This window comes from Apium graveolens, chromosome 2, assembly GCF_009905375.1.
Source record: "Apium graveolens cultivar Ventura chromosome 2, ASM990537v1, whole genome shotgun sequence".
Lineage (NCBI taxonomy): Eukaryota > Viridiplantae > Streptophyta > Magnoliopsida > Apiales > Apiaceae > Apium > Apium graveolens.
The window spans coordinates 33,373,680-33,386,291 of NC_133648.1; the positions used below are offsets into that span (position 1 = coordinate 33,373,680).

Genomic DNA, 12,612 nt, shown 5'->3' on the forward strand with positions numbered 1-12,612 from the left:
TACCTTAGTAAGGGGCGCATTACTGACAGAAATTATGAACATTTGATACTGTGTCACCAGGTATTTGTGGCCTTAGCGAGCTGTGAAATTAAATTATGTTTTATGTCATATGGATTTTGGACAATGATTTTGGTTTTATAAAATTATGATACTTGATCCACTAGTGTAAAATTATTTTCTTTCTGGGCTTTTTGGCTCATTACTTATAATTTTTTGGTGCTTAGCTTTTGGGACATCTTAAAGTGGACTTGATTTGAGCTTGCTTTGTAATAATATTTTAGTGATTATATTTGTTTTGGAGTTGCGTCTCCCAGAATTTGCTTTATTTTAAGCTTAGCTGATTTTATTTTTGTCTCGGATTTTAGAATTTTATGGACAACTAGAAACTTATTCTTATTATGAATATAATTTGAAGTTTTAGCTGAATATTTAAGTATAACTATTTTCTGAAAAGTTATTTGATCCCAAAACTAAAGTTTTCCGAGTGAGGGGAGTTTTAATACAATAACCTTAGATAAGATTAGTACAGTACGTTTAATTCACTCAACCGCATCAACGGCAAAATCCATCCGCAACCGATTTGTATATTACAGTTAATCACAAAACACGGGTGGTCGTGAATATAATTTTAGGTAATCGTTCATTTACGGTTTGGTTACATATTCATTATTTTAAAATTCGCAAAAATCCAACTGCAACCGCATATTATATAAATTAATATATTTTTAAAATATATTTAAAGTACACATATAAATAAAATTACTCAAGTATTGAAATTTGGACTTGACCCAATCTAAATGAAGTCCGGAAAGTTTTGTATTAACTTTTATATTGCAAAATTAGTTTTTCTTTTCTAGTATGTTACTACACTATTGAATTTATTTTTTATTTAAGTTTATTGAATTTTTAGAATTATAGAAATTTCTTTTGTAAAGCATTATAATCTTCATATGCAAAATTTATTGAAGTTAATTTTTTTAATATTTGAGCGATTGAATTGTAAAATTAACCGCAAATAACCACAATTACATGGGTGGATTTGGTTGATTTTTATATATTTAAGGTTTGATTGCGGACGAAGATATTGAAAAATCGCAAGTTGCGGTTTGTTTTGGTTTTTACCCTCCTACCGAATAAAATCACACTGAGCACACCCGTAAATAAGATCTACTCCGAACACTTTGACGTTTTAGAATAATATAAAACTTAACATACGTTTTAGAATAATATAAAACTTAACATAAACTTCCTTTATCTCATTAGATTCTTTACATTGGGAACGAGGCCCGTAAAATATGTTTCCCTATACAATTTTGAATATTTTTTTTTAAAATTTAAATATAACATTTAAATTTTTGTACAGAAAAAAAATTATAAAATTAATTATAAAATTATATTTTATAATAGCTTTAAAATATATGTCAAGTATGAGCAGAAAATATCTAAAAAATTTAATGGGAAGGACGGAGTACAACGCTCTCAACTTTTCCCAACCCATATATGTTGACGTCGAAGCTTAATTACCCCTTACGAGGCATGCAAAGCCAGCAGTTTAAGCAAAACACAGTTGGATGATTGCTTTTTACAAAGCCAGCAATTTGGTTTCACGTATTATGATAATTTAATGTGCGTGTAATGTTGTGTGTGCGTTCAACTAGGCAGCATGCATGCAAATTGAAACCTTTTAGCTAGATTTACTTTTTTCTGTCCCCTGCTGATGACTCAATTTGCTGCAACATGTTGTAATTATATGTAAATCTAGCCGACTATTATTGTAGCCTGCAACTTGTATCAGATAATTTAGAGCCGTGTTTGTTCTGCGTTCTTTGCAGATTACTCTGGGGCGTTTGTTTTATCCGATGATTAGTCTATAAATTGCAGGTAGTTTTATGTACTTCACTTTATAGACTAAAAATATAAAAAGATTGTACTTGTTTTTGCAAGATCAATATAACTTGTACTATTGTTTGTTATGCATGCCGGTTTGGACTACATCAGTCTTCCAGGTACAATAGAATGGAGTAAGAGTAAGACACCAAGAATAAGAGGTTTGTCTGTTCAAGTATCAGTAAAGACAATGTACGTGAGTTTTTATTATATTTCTTATAACCGACCTTATGAAGTAAAAAGCATGCATACGTATGCAACAAAGGATTTGAAGCATTCAAGATGGCTTTGCATATCATAGATAAACTGTCTCTGTTTGTTACAGTTCCAATCAACATTGTATTTACATAGCACTGTATGTTATGATCTTTCTTAATTTGTTAAAAAACTACAATCGGCTTATATCGCGTCCAAATGCACCGGTTGTAGCCCAGTTAACTGCAACATATAACTTGTTCCTCCAGCTCACCAGGCGTGAAAAATATGCAGACCGCCATATAAACCAACTAACGAACCCTGCTAGGGATAACCCTTTTCCTTCCTGCAAATCGATTGAACAATGTGAGGTTCCGGGGTTGTTTGCTAGCAAAAATGAAATCATCAATTTGTTATTACCTTGCTCTGCCTAAGGTCAACAAGAGCTTTGTATCTGCCAACAGTTGCCATGCTTCCTAGATGTTTATACACAAAAGGCTTGCCTAATTCCATTTCCCCTGCAGCATTCGCGTAACCTCCACCACCTTTACCTATCATGTTTAGTACTTTTGCTAGATATAATCCTTGCCGCTCTGCAACCTGTAAAACAAAATATATTTTCTAGTAGAAATCATTGTAACTTAAGCAAGCCAGTCTAGGGATGTGAATTGTGATGATTCGAGCCAGACATTGTCATCCTCGAGCTCAAGCTAGATTAAAAATTCAAAGCTCGAACTCTAGCTTAATTGTTTAAATTTGAAGCTTCTCGGTTAAATCTCCACACACTCGATTTAGCAACAAAAAATAATCCACATATACGCGACTCAACTCCAGATCGAACGATCTTAAACCTGATATGACTGAGACTCTGCGCGACTCTATCAAACACGTTATACAGAATAGTTGAGGGAAAAAGAAAAAAATCGTTTTTTTATAAAAACTTTGCTTGCCTGTGCCAAGGCTGGAAGTGTTGGTTTTCCTGTACTTTCAAGATACCCACAGCAGTCTCCAATTGAAAACACATCCGGGACTGAGGGAACACGCAGCCACTCGTCAATTCCAATCCTAAAGCATAATTAGTACAATCAGTATCAGATGACAACACATTAAAGCCTAATACAAGACATTCTACACAGGAAAAGGAAAGTTTACATGTGATAATTTTAGGGGTATATGACGAATCTATGATATGATTTTGTGTATTTTGGGAACAATTAATCTAGAGAACATGATAGTTTATCCTTCCAAACAGTATATATATCCGGTATCCTTGAAATCTTACCTCCCTCCAGGTGCTTTTGGTATGTCCAGAGCTTGTACGAATGGGGAAGGACCGACACCAGTAGACCATACTAGCAGACCGTATGGAACAGTTGTTCCATCAGTGAGTACTATGTTTTGAGGTTGAACATCCTTTACTATGCCACGGACAAGATGGACTCCTGACTGGGAGGAACACTTTTCAGTTAAAAGGATCATATTTCTTCCAAAGAATATTTCAACTGAGGCATTGTCCACAATTTACAACTGAATTTGACATGCAGTGCTTGTGATTCCTATAGAAAACTTATCATTTCTCACCTTTGTTAACTGCTTGGTTGCATATTTCCGAAGACGGTCATCGAAGGATGACAATATTTCATTAGCCTGGAAAGAGAGAAAAATTGAAGTCTCTGGTAATAAGTAAAAATGTCAAAGCATGGCTATTTTCATTGAGTGGAAACGCAGTACATGAATGGAAACAAAGAGATATAGGTATAATTCTAATATGAGTAAGTAGACAGCATTAACCTCAATCAGTGTGACATGGATATAATCTTTCACATGAGAATATCTTTGGTGAACATCCCTCGTAATAAAATCACTAAGTTCACCACTAAACTCAACTCCTGTTGGACCACCTCCAACAACAACACAGTGCAGAAGCCTCCGCTTTTCTTCATCACTAACTCCTGTTCCGGAAAATCCAGATAATAAATTTGAAAATTTAATCAGAAACATTATCCGAAAATGGACATGAAATTGGACTTTCTGTAATCCTAATTCCAGTTCTAATTAACATTTTCAAAGTGTGCGGTGATCATATACCAGGAACATCAGACATCATCAAGTTGAGTAGTAACTTTCTTCGAATTTCTTGAGCATCATGAACTTCGCGTAGAAAAATCGCATGCTCTTTCACACCATTAATTCCAAAAGTAGAAGCTTCAGCTCCAGAAGCTATAATCAACTTGTCATATGAGATTCTGAACTTCCGAGGATCCAGCTTCGCTAATCCATCAGTTACAGTTTGGCAATGCACCTAAGTATAACATTATGGTGCTCATAGACATTATCCGCCAAAACAAGTATATCTCCTTAATTAGCCAGGAGCAATAACTTGCAGTGCAAAAAATTGTGTAACATCTTATCTTAACTTAAATTATTTTAGTATATTTACCTTATAAGCAACTTTTTATTTCGAATAAAGTTGTTAACAAATTTAAAGATCAAAACAGGACAGCAAAATATAGAAACCTGGTGCTTCTGAGTATCAAGCGCTGTGCAATTAGCAAGGAACAAATATGAACCAGGCTCGGTGGAAATGGCAGGCTGAATGCGGCCTATATGCTCAGCAACGGACCGGAACTCGAGCGTGCCCACACAAGTTGAAGCCAAAAGAGGAGTGAAAACCATATGGTTCCTAGGAGAAACACAAACAACATCATAAATGCTGGTGTCAATGTCCTTCATGAGCCTGCAACCAGCCCATCCGGATCCTAGCACCACCACCCTTGGCTTCTCGCCCGACTTTGTGGGGCCTAACTCAGCCGTTTCTGCAGCAGCAACTGATGTAAAATGGCGGGAAAAGAGGAGGGTGTCTATTTTGGTTTTGTTGGTGGTGGACTTGGAGACTCTGGTAAGAGTCTTGATAAGCCAGTGCATGGTTACTGAGGAAGAGAGTAGTTTCTTCCTTGTATTACTTGGATATATGATTTAAATTGTACACAAAAGTTTATTAAATCAAAACAATGTTTACTCCAGTTTGAGGTAAAGATGCAGAACAAATGTCTTCGAAACATTAATCATATATTGTATTAGCCATACACTCTTTACAGAAACAAACAGCACTCTTTACAAAGTAGATGTAAGATCGACGTACATTTTATACTTGTGAACTCTGTTTTAAAAACATATAGAATATATTTAATTTTGCTTTTTTTCTGCATTACACAATGTCATGTGAGCATTTCACTGATATTTACTAATTACCATTTATATATCGGGTACACGATATTTAGTAAACTTTAATGTTTACCTATCCGGTATATTATTTAGTAAAAGATTTGTACCTCTACGGTTTTAAAGAATACATGTATGTGGTGTGTAAGTGGATAGGTGAAAATATTTATGGACAAAAATGTGTTGAAGTAGGACCAAATTCAGGATATTAGGATTGAATTTGGGTGGTTGCTGCATTTCTTCATTGTCTTCTTTCTCCTGATATTAGGGATAGCCTACTCCTTGTAATTATATCCGTCTGCAGTCATGCTCAGTTAAATTTTCTGGAACACAAAATAGTAAAAAAGAACTAATTTAATTAAATATAAAACAAACCCTCAAATTGATGTTGAAAATGAATAAACGTGGCACCAAGCCCTTGCACTTGCAAAATCAAAACCCTCCTCTCCAAGAAATTACAATAACCCACGTAAACCGCTTCAGTCTTCCTTCCTTTTCGAATCTCATTCCACTGCATGTCCCTCACTCCATCTTTCTATTTATGTTTCTCAAATTTGCACATCTTTCTAATCTACATTTACGATACTTAACTATTCTTTCGAGTCCAGTTACATCATCATTATGGCAGAGTCTCCAGAGGTAGCTCCCTCCGATGCCAATCTCGGTCGCCACCTCGCTCAGCGTCTCGTTCAAATAGGCGTTGAAGACATTTTCACCGTCCCCGGTGACTTCAACCTCACGTTACTTGATCACCTCATTGCGGAGCCAAAGCTTAAAAATGTTGGTTGTTGCAATGAGCTCAATGCAGGGTATGCAGCTGACGGATATGCTCGTCAGCGTGGCGTTGGGGCATGTGTTGTCACGTTCACGGTTGGTGGACTTAGCGTCATCAATGCTATTGCAGGTGCTTATAGCGAGAATCTCCCCGTGGTTTGTATTGTAGGTGGTCCGAATTCTAATGACTTCGGGACAAATAGGATTTTACATCATACTATTGGATTGCCGGATTTTGGCCAGGAGTTGCATTGTTTCAGAGCTGTTACATGCTATCAGGTATGTATACGTTTAATTGGAATCATTTCTTACAAGGCAAAAAATAAATTGTCCATTTTCTGTTTTGTTAGGCTGTTATCGCTAACTTAGAAGATGCACACGAACAAGTGGACAGGGCAATATCTACTTGTGTTAAAGAAAGCAAGCCTGTTTATATTAGCATTAGTTGCAATCTTCCCGGCATCCCTCATTCCACATTTACCAGAGTTCCCATTCCGTTTGCAATTACACCCCGGTAATACACATCTTCAAGGAAATCATATCCATTTTTATAGTTAATCTTGTTTTTGCTTAATCTGATTTTTTTTATATAACATGAATTCTTGAATCAGGTTAAGCAATAAAGCTGGACTAGAAGCTGCTGTAGATGCAGCAGCCGCATTTCTTAACAAGTCAGTGAAGCCAGTAATGGTTGGAGGACCTAAACTACGAGTTTCCAAGGCCCAAGATGCATTTATGGAATTTGCAGATGCATCCGGTTATGCCATATCAGTGATGCCATCAGCTAAAGGGCATGTCTCGGAGCAGCATCCACATTTTATTGGTACTTATTGGGGTGCAGTTAGCACTGCATTTTGTGCTGAGATTGTTGAATCAGCTGATGCTTACCTGTTTGTTGGTCCCATATTTAATGACTACAGCTCTGTTGGATACTCACTTCTAGTCAAGAAAGAGAAGGCCGTTATTGTACAGCCAGATCGTGTTGTCGTTGCTAATGGCCCTGCTTTTGGTTGCGTTTTAATGAAGGAGTTTTTGAGTGAGCTTGCAAAGAAGATAAAGAAAAACGAAACTGCTTATGAAAACTATCATCGAATTTTTGTTTCTGAAGGACAGCCACTGAAAGCTGAGCCTCAGGAGGCTTTGAGAGTAAATGTTCTGTTCCAACATATTCAGAAGATGCTTACCAGTGACACAGCTGTGATTGCAGAGACAGGTGACTCATGGTTTAATTGTCAAAAGTTGAAACTGCCTGATGGTTGTGGGTAAGTAAAATTGCCAAAATGTATGCAATTAGTTCTTTTTTCCTTTGATTTTTATTCAAATGCATATATAAAAGACAAAAAGTTGGTGCTCCAGGTATGAGTTTCAAATGCAGTATGGTTCAATAGGATGGTCTGTTGGTGCCACCCTTGGTTATGCACAATCAGTTCCCGGGAAGCGTATCATTTCTTGCATTGGTGATGGAAGTTTTCAGGTAAGTTTGATCCATCACAAGTTAATCAATTGACATGATACTTTTGTCATAACAGATAATTCTGCAACTTAAGACTTGATTATGATAACTGTTGAGTAGTCAGCTCTCCTGAAGCCTTAATGTGTTGCATAGTTTTCGAAATAAATATTAGCGAATATTCGGGGTGAGGGAGAATCAAAGTCGGAATCACACCCAACCTGAGCTCCTTGTTAACTAGCTCTCTTAAGACCTTAAAGTGATAGGAGGAGGGCTTGATAGGATCATTAAGCTCATTGAAATTACGCTTCTGTCTATGACAGATAAAATCTATAGCTTAAGAGACTTGATTGTGTTTAAATGATATGCACGCACAACATGCTGCAGGTGACTTGTCAAGATGTTTCAACAATGATACGAAATGGACAAAACTGCATTATATTCTTGATTAACAATGGAGGATACACAATAGAAGTTGAGATTCATGACGGGCCATACAATGTCATTAAGAACTGGAATTACAGTGCCCTAGTGGACGCTATGCATAATGATGAGGGTAATTGCTGGACAACGCAGGTATCTACAGACAGTTAATTCTCAGCTTCAACAAAGTGATTTTAATCAAACTTCCCCAAGAGTTTCATTCAAGTACTAACTCAAGTGATTTTTGACATTTTTTTTGCCTACAGGTTCGGTGTGAAGAGGAGCTTACTCAAGCGATCGAGACATCATTGGGAGAAAAGAAAGATTGCCTCTGTTTTATAGAAGTGATTGTGCATAAAGATGATACTAGCAAAGAGCTGCTGGAATGGGGTTCAAGAGTCGCTTCTGCTAATAGTCGCCCTCCCAATCCTCAATAGAATATGTTACACAGAAACATCAACTTTCTTAAGTTTTGTACTTGACAATTATATCCGTGCTGTCTGTCAGATTATCATCTGAAATAAGAGTTGCAAAATTATTGACTGAAAATCTAAAACAAGCACAGATAATAAATGGAAACCTCAGAAAAACAGCTTCTACAACTACTCTATCAATCTGATTTCAAAATTTTCTATGTTAGATTGAGTAAAAATGGTATAAGCATGTGTAACGGGGTGTTCATTTGATCTGCTCAAAGCATCAACCAAGCTAATGAGTAATAACTCGTAAGCAAACCACATTTTAGAAGTGATTTTGATCGAATTTCAAATAATTGTTGATTTGGCCAATAACTAATGAACTAAGTTCATAAATTGGCCCTACAAATTACAGTAACAAACAACAGTAAATTATTGTTTTCCAGTGGGAACTTAAGTACCATCAGTGCGCAACTAGAACACGAAACTTCCCACCAGTAAAGTGGCAAGGGGAACTGTTAGGTTATCATCCAGCACTGTGCTTAAAGGGTGGGATTCTACGATTGTCGATGCAAGAGAAACAACGAAGAAACCGAAAACCATTTCCCAACTCTCCTCGAGGTAGCCAAATGAGGAAAAATAGTGCATATACCTGCGACAGTCATGCTGTGATTAGCAAAATTATATTTGGCTTCAGGGTATGCTAGTACACTTATAAAAGGCAAAGTGCAGCTACCCAACAGACGCGATGAAACCAGCAGTAAACATTGCAACACTGCCAGCAAAAGATTTATTGTTGTTGTAAGGGAGCTTTTGGCTTCCAAATTTCCTTCCAATAACGTCAGCCACTCCTGAATCCGGATTGAACAATAGAACTATTAGTAGCATTATCAGATATACAATGCAAACAAGTGACTCTGTTTTGATATTTACATGCATCTAAAATTCAGCAAAACAATATATAAAATGCTGCAGCCAACACTTATATCAGATAATCCATACCATCTCCAGCACAGAGGTTGCACACTGCTGCAATTGTAATAGGGGAACTTCTCCAATAAACCGTGCAAGCTAAAGAAATTGTTAAAACATAGTATAGGGGACCCTTCAGAAGTTCCCTGGTGCAAATGTGAAAATGACCAAGAAGCAGTTACAAAAAAAATAACATACCAAGAGACGCAATGTTTAATGAGACTAGTATCCGTCTAGATCTTTTTGCGAATACACAATGTCAAAAGTTATCAATTTGCTTGAGCTATATATAAGTCAAGCAAACACTATAATGCTCAAGGTATCTCTCAAGATTCAGATGGCTGCAATCCACATAAGTCTAAATATGTTATTTCAATGGAGGAAAGACAGCTTAGTTGTTGGAGCTTTGTTGAGAGTTCGATCCTCATTGTTCCCCTTCTCCAATTCATTTCGCCGCTCCCCCAAGTGATACAATTTAATATGAATTATTTTACCTATGAGCATTTAAGTACTCAAACGGTCAACATTTTTTTGATCCCGCTTAAGATTGTTGAATTGAAGTTTCAGAAATCAATTGTATAGAGGACTGAGCATTTTATGTACTTTCAGATTTTAGAGCAACTGGAATCAATTAGTAGACACTGCAAATAGTAACTAAATTTATATCTGTCCATATATGTATTTAATTTTTCAAATGCAAATCCAATATGAATAAGAACCAAAATGTTCTGTATTTGATACTAGGGAAATGCGAAAGGGGCCTTCCACAAACAAACACTATTATGGATAGGCATCAATGATTACTCATCTGAAGCAAATTTTACCTGTAGTCTCCATATCTGCTCATTGATTTGACCGTAGCCTCGTCTTTCCATATTCCTAGTCCCATAAGAAGCATTTTGATGATATTCAATCCAGGAATAAGAGCTGCAAAAAGTGCTCCTTGTTGACCGGAACTGCACTAGTTATAACGACTCCATCAGTTCATGAATATGAGGAGTGAAATGCTTCCGTATTTGAATTACCTATACATCGGCCAGCAAAGCATGAATACTAAGCCAAAGCTTATATGCACTAGCTTCCTGTTAACTTTCTGAAAATAAAATATACATGTCAGTACCATCAGACGCAACACACAGGTAAATCTGTGTAACATCTTAATCGTAACAATCGCCCTAATCGTAACACTCTCCTCTCGTTTGTACTCTTTTTAGCCTAAACGGTCCAGAGGCAACTACAATCCCTGTCGTCTTCAACATTACCCAATCCTAGAAGGAAGTTATTTTCATGCCACTCGAAACATACACGATAACCATGACACATTAACACTATCCAGCAAACACAAATTAAAGTATGGACCCCAATAATGATAAACCAAAACTGAAATTTAAAAATTAATCTGAAACCAAACTTTAAGTTTCTATCTAACTTTAGTGAGTATAAATTTAACCCCAAAAAGAAGCAGCTACATTAAATACATTGGTAAAACACCGGATTTCAATCTCAAAAAGGAAATGATTTCTGGAAGGGCCAGCAAAAAGAAAGTCTAATCCATGGAATTGCCAACACCTAGTTCATAGTAGCTCTGTTTGGATTTAGCCACATTGTGCTTCAATAATCAAAACGGGTGTACTAGTAGCATAATCCTAACATTGACACTTCCGAAAATATGAGTATTCATTTATTTGCTAATAGTAAAAAATTTAAATTAAAGAATTACTATTCAGGTCTGTTCTTCTTTGGGGCTCTAGCCATCCAAGTTATCAACCAATTAAAATGTAATCCATCAAATCAACGCATTTAACATGGAAAATGCTGTCTCCATGTTCCATGAAACTGGGTCCAATAACGAAGATGGACCATAGCAAATCTAACAAACCTGAAAAAACTACAAGAAAATCCCTGTAACGGGATCTGATTTCGATTTTCTGCTACACTCAAAGCTGAAAACACTACAAAGAAGCCTATACGAATCAACACCCAGTTGCTCAATAGCCAACATCCTATTTTACCTCGTATCAAGCAATTCTGCTACTTCCATGAACAATAGTACTTTTTTCGACTTCTTGCACGTACTTGAAAGTAAACATTACTTGTGCATAATATTTTTAAATCTTTTGGATAAAAACTTGAATATTTATCGATGAAATTCTCGGTGCCTACTAAACTCAAACACAACACAGTACATTTTCATCACCACTAGAGAAAGACAAATACCTATTAAACTAACAATTTCAGGCTGTGCATTAATAATTTAAATGAAAATATCGACAGACCTGGTCGAAAATGCCTCGCTTAGCAGTTTCTTCCCAAAGTCGAAGAACAGAAGAAGCAACAGCACCTGTAATGACAGTTGCACATAGATCACCGACGAATGCATTATCAGTAAACATTGTTGTCTCAACTCTTTCCGGTGACTGTACTTATCAAAATGCTTCGTACACAACAAAGGAAATTGTGTTTAGTAAATGTGAATGATGCAGTAAAGACTATATACAATATTAACCTACCAAATAAAATGTGAAGAATGACATAGGGAAAGAGTTGACTTTGTTAACAAAATCAGATTGGGACTGCAAGAAACATCAACATGTATTAAACTATAAGAGAAAGTAGGGTAACGCTTATTTGTACAAATTTTACCAAGAAGCAAGAATTACTGTTTCATTATCACTGCTGGTGCTGGGAGCCCGCCAGCCTGGGACCATTTAAGGTTGTCCGGTAAGTGTAGTAAAAGTTAAAGACAAATAACAATCTCCCTTAGAAACCAATATTAGAATAAAAATTAGAAACCACTTTTTTTTAAAAAAAAAAAAATTCTTTTGAAATATAATACATATATTTTGCAAATTGATCGTTGATAGATGAAAAAAATACGGTGAAGTCGAATTTTTTAAAAAATTATCTGTTTGACAAGAAAAATTAAATTAAAAATGAAGGAGAAAAGCTGGGAATGTTTGTGGGAGGGTGCAAATCAGTTGGTTGTGGTGCTTTTAAGGAGACCATTATGACTTAGATTAGTTTCCAGATTCTATTTTAATTTTAATTTATATTTGATCATTTCCCTAGGCAAATTATCAAATAAAAATTAAACTTAAAATAGAAACTACAAACAAGGCATTAGATCAATTTAATCCCTAAAACTACCACACTCAACTAATATGCACCCTTCCACGAACAGTCTCAGCTTTTTCCCTTTATTTTTAGTTTATTTTTCCATTCAAACGGTAAGGTTTTTAAAAAAAATCTGACTTCATTGTATTTTTTTCATCT

General features: G+C 35.9%; 3 protein-coding genes across 5 annotated transcripts; 1 reads left to right on the plus strand and 2 right to left on the minus strand.

Moving 5' to 3' along the window:
* Positions 1-2,154: 2,154 nt before the first annotated feature.
* Positions 2,155-5,162, minus strand: LOC141707254 (internal alternative NAD(P)H-ubiquinone oxidoreductase A2, mitochondrial-like). Its single transcript, XM_074510306.1, has 8 exons — positions 4,600-5,162; positions 4,171-4,384; positions 3,874-4,034; positions 3,664-3,729; positions 3,365-3,528; positions 3,033-3,147; positions 2,503-2,682; positions 2,155-2,428 (listed from the first exon to the last, which is right to left on the minus strand). Exons 1-8 carry the CDS (start codon positions 5,005-5,007, stop codon positions 2,276-2,278), a joined length of 1,461 nt encoding a protein of 486 aa, XP_074366407.1. The 5' UTR covers positions 5,008-5,162; the 3' UTR covers positions 2,155-2,275.
* A 506-nt stretch (positions 5,163-5,668) lies between these two features.
* On the plus strand, positions 5,669-8,388 carry LOC141707255 (pyruvate decarboxylase 2-like). 2 transcript variants are annotated; one of them, XM_074510307.1, is made up of 6 exons: positions 5,669-6,357; positions 6,429-6,592; positions 6,690-7,340; positions 7,423-7,552; positions 7,916-8,104; positions 8,218-8,388. In XM_074510307.1, exons 1-6 carry the CDS (start codon positions 5,926-5,928, stop codon positions 8,386-8,388), a joined length of 1,737 nt encoding a protein of 578 aa, XP_074366408.1. In that variant the 5' UTR covers positions 5,669-5,925. The 2 variants fall into 2 exon arrangements, with proteins under 2 accessions (XP_074366408.1, XP_074366409.1); XM_074510308.1 differs by having other exon boundaries at positions 5,673-6,357; positions 7,435-7,552.
* Positions 8,327-11,891, minus strand: LOC141707256 (farnesol kinase, chloroplastic-like). Of its 2 annotated transcripts, XM_074510311.1 has the most exons (7): positions 11,616-11,891; positions 10,365-10,432; positions 10,164-10,295; positions 9,370-9,485; positions 9,104-9,218; positions 8,829-9,019; positions 8,327-8,466 (listed from the first exon to the last, which is right to left on the minus strand). In XM_074510311.1, exons 1-6 carry the CDS (start codon positions 11,730-11,732, stop codon positions 8,842-8,844), a joined length of 726 nt encoding a protein of 241 aa, XP_074366412.1. In that variant the 5' UTR covers positions 11,733-11,891; the 3' UTR covers positions 8,327-8,466; positions 8,829-8,841. The 2 variants fall into 2 exon arrangements, with proteins under 2 accessions (XP_074366412.1, XP_074366411.1); XM_074510310.1 differs by lacking the exon at positions 8,327-8,466 and having other exon boundaries at positions 8,614-9,019; positions 11,616-11,890.
* Between the last annotated feature and the right edge of the window lie 721 nt (positions 11,892-12,612).

Bases quoted from the DNA above. Each gene is read 5' to 3' on its own strand.
- LOC141707256 (XM_074510311.1), bottom strand. From the start codon at position 11,732: ATGTTTACTGATAATGCATTCGTCGGTGATCTATGTGCAACTGTCATT. The intron at 10,433-11,615 runs GTCTGTCGATAT...TTTTATTTTCAG, and splicing joins AGCGAGGCATTTTCGACCAG to AAAGTTAACAGGAAGCTAGT. The intron at 9,020-9,103 runs GTAGCTGCACTT...TGACTGTCGCAG, and splicing joins GGTTTCATCGCGTCTGTTGG to GTATATGCACTATTTTTCCT.
- LOC141707254 (XM_074510306.1), bottom strand. From the start codon at position 5,007: ATGCACTGGCTTATCAAGACTCTTACCAGAGTCTCCAAGTCCACCACC. The intron at 4,035-4,170 runs GTATATGATCAC...TTTCCGGAACAG, and splicing joins GATGATGTCTGATGTTCCTG to GAGTTAGTGATGAAGAAAAG. The intron at 2,683-3,032 runs GCAAGCAAAGTT...TTTGTTTTACAG, and splicing joins CACTTCCAGCCTTGGCACAG to GTTGCAGAGCGGCAAGGATT.
- LOC141707255 (XM_074510307.1), top strand. From the start codon at position 5,926: ATGGCAGAGTCTCCAGAGGTAGCTCCCTCCGATGCCAATCTCGGTCGC. The intron at 6,593-6,689 runs GTAATACACATC...TTCTTGAATCAG, and splicing joins CCGTTTGCAATTACACCCCG to GTTAAGCAATAAAGCTGGAC. The intron at 8,105-8,217 runs GTATCTACAGAC...TTTTGCCTACAG, and splicing joins GTAATTGCTGGACAACGCAG to GTTCGGTGTGAAGAGGAGCT.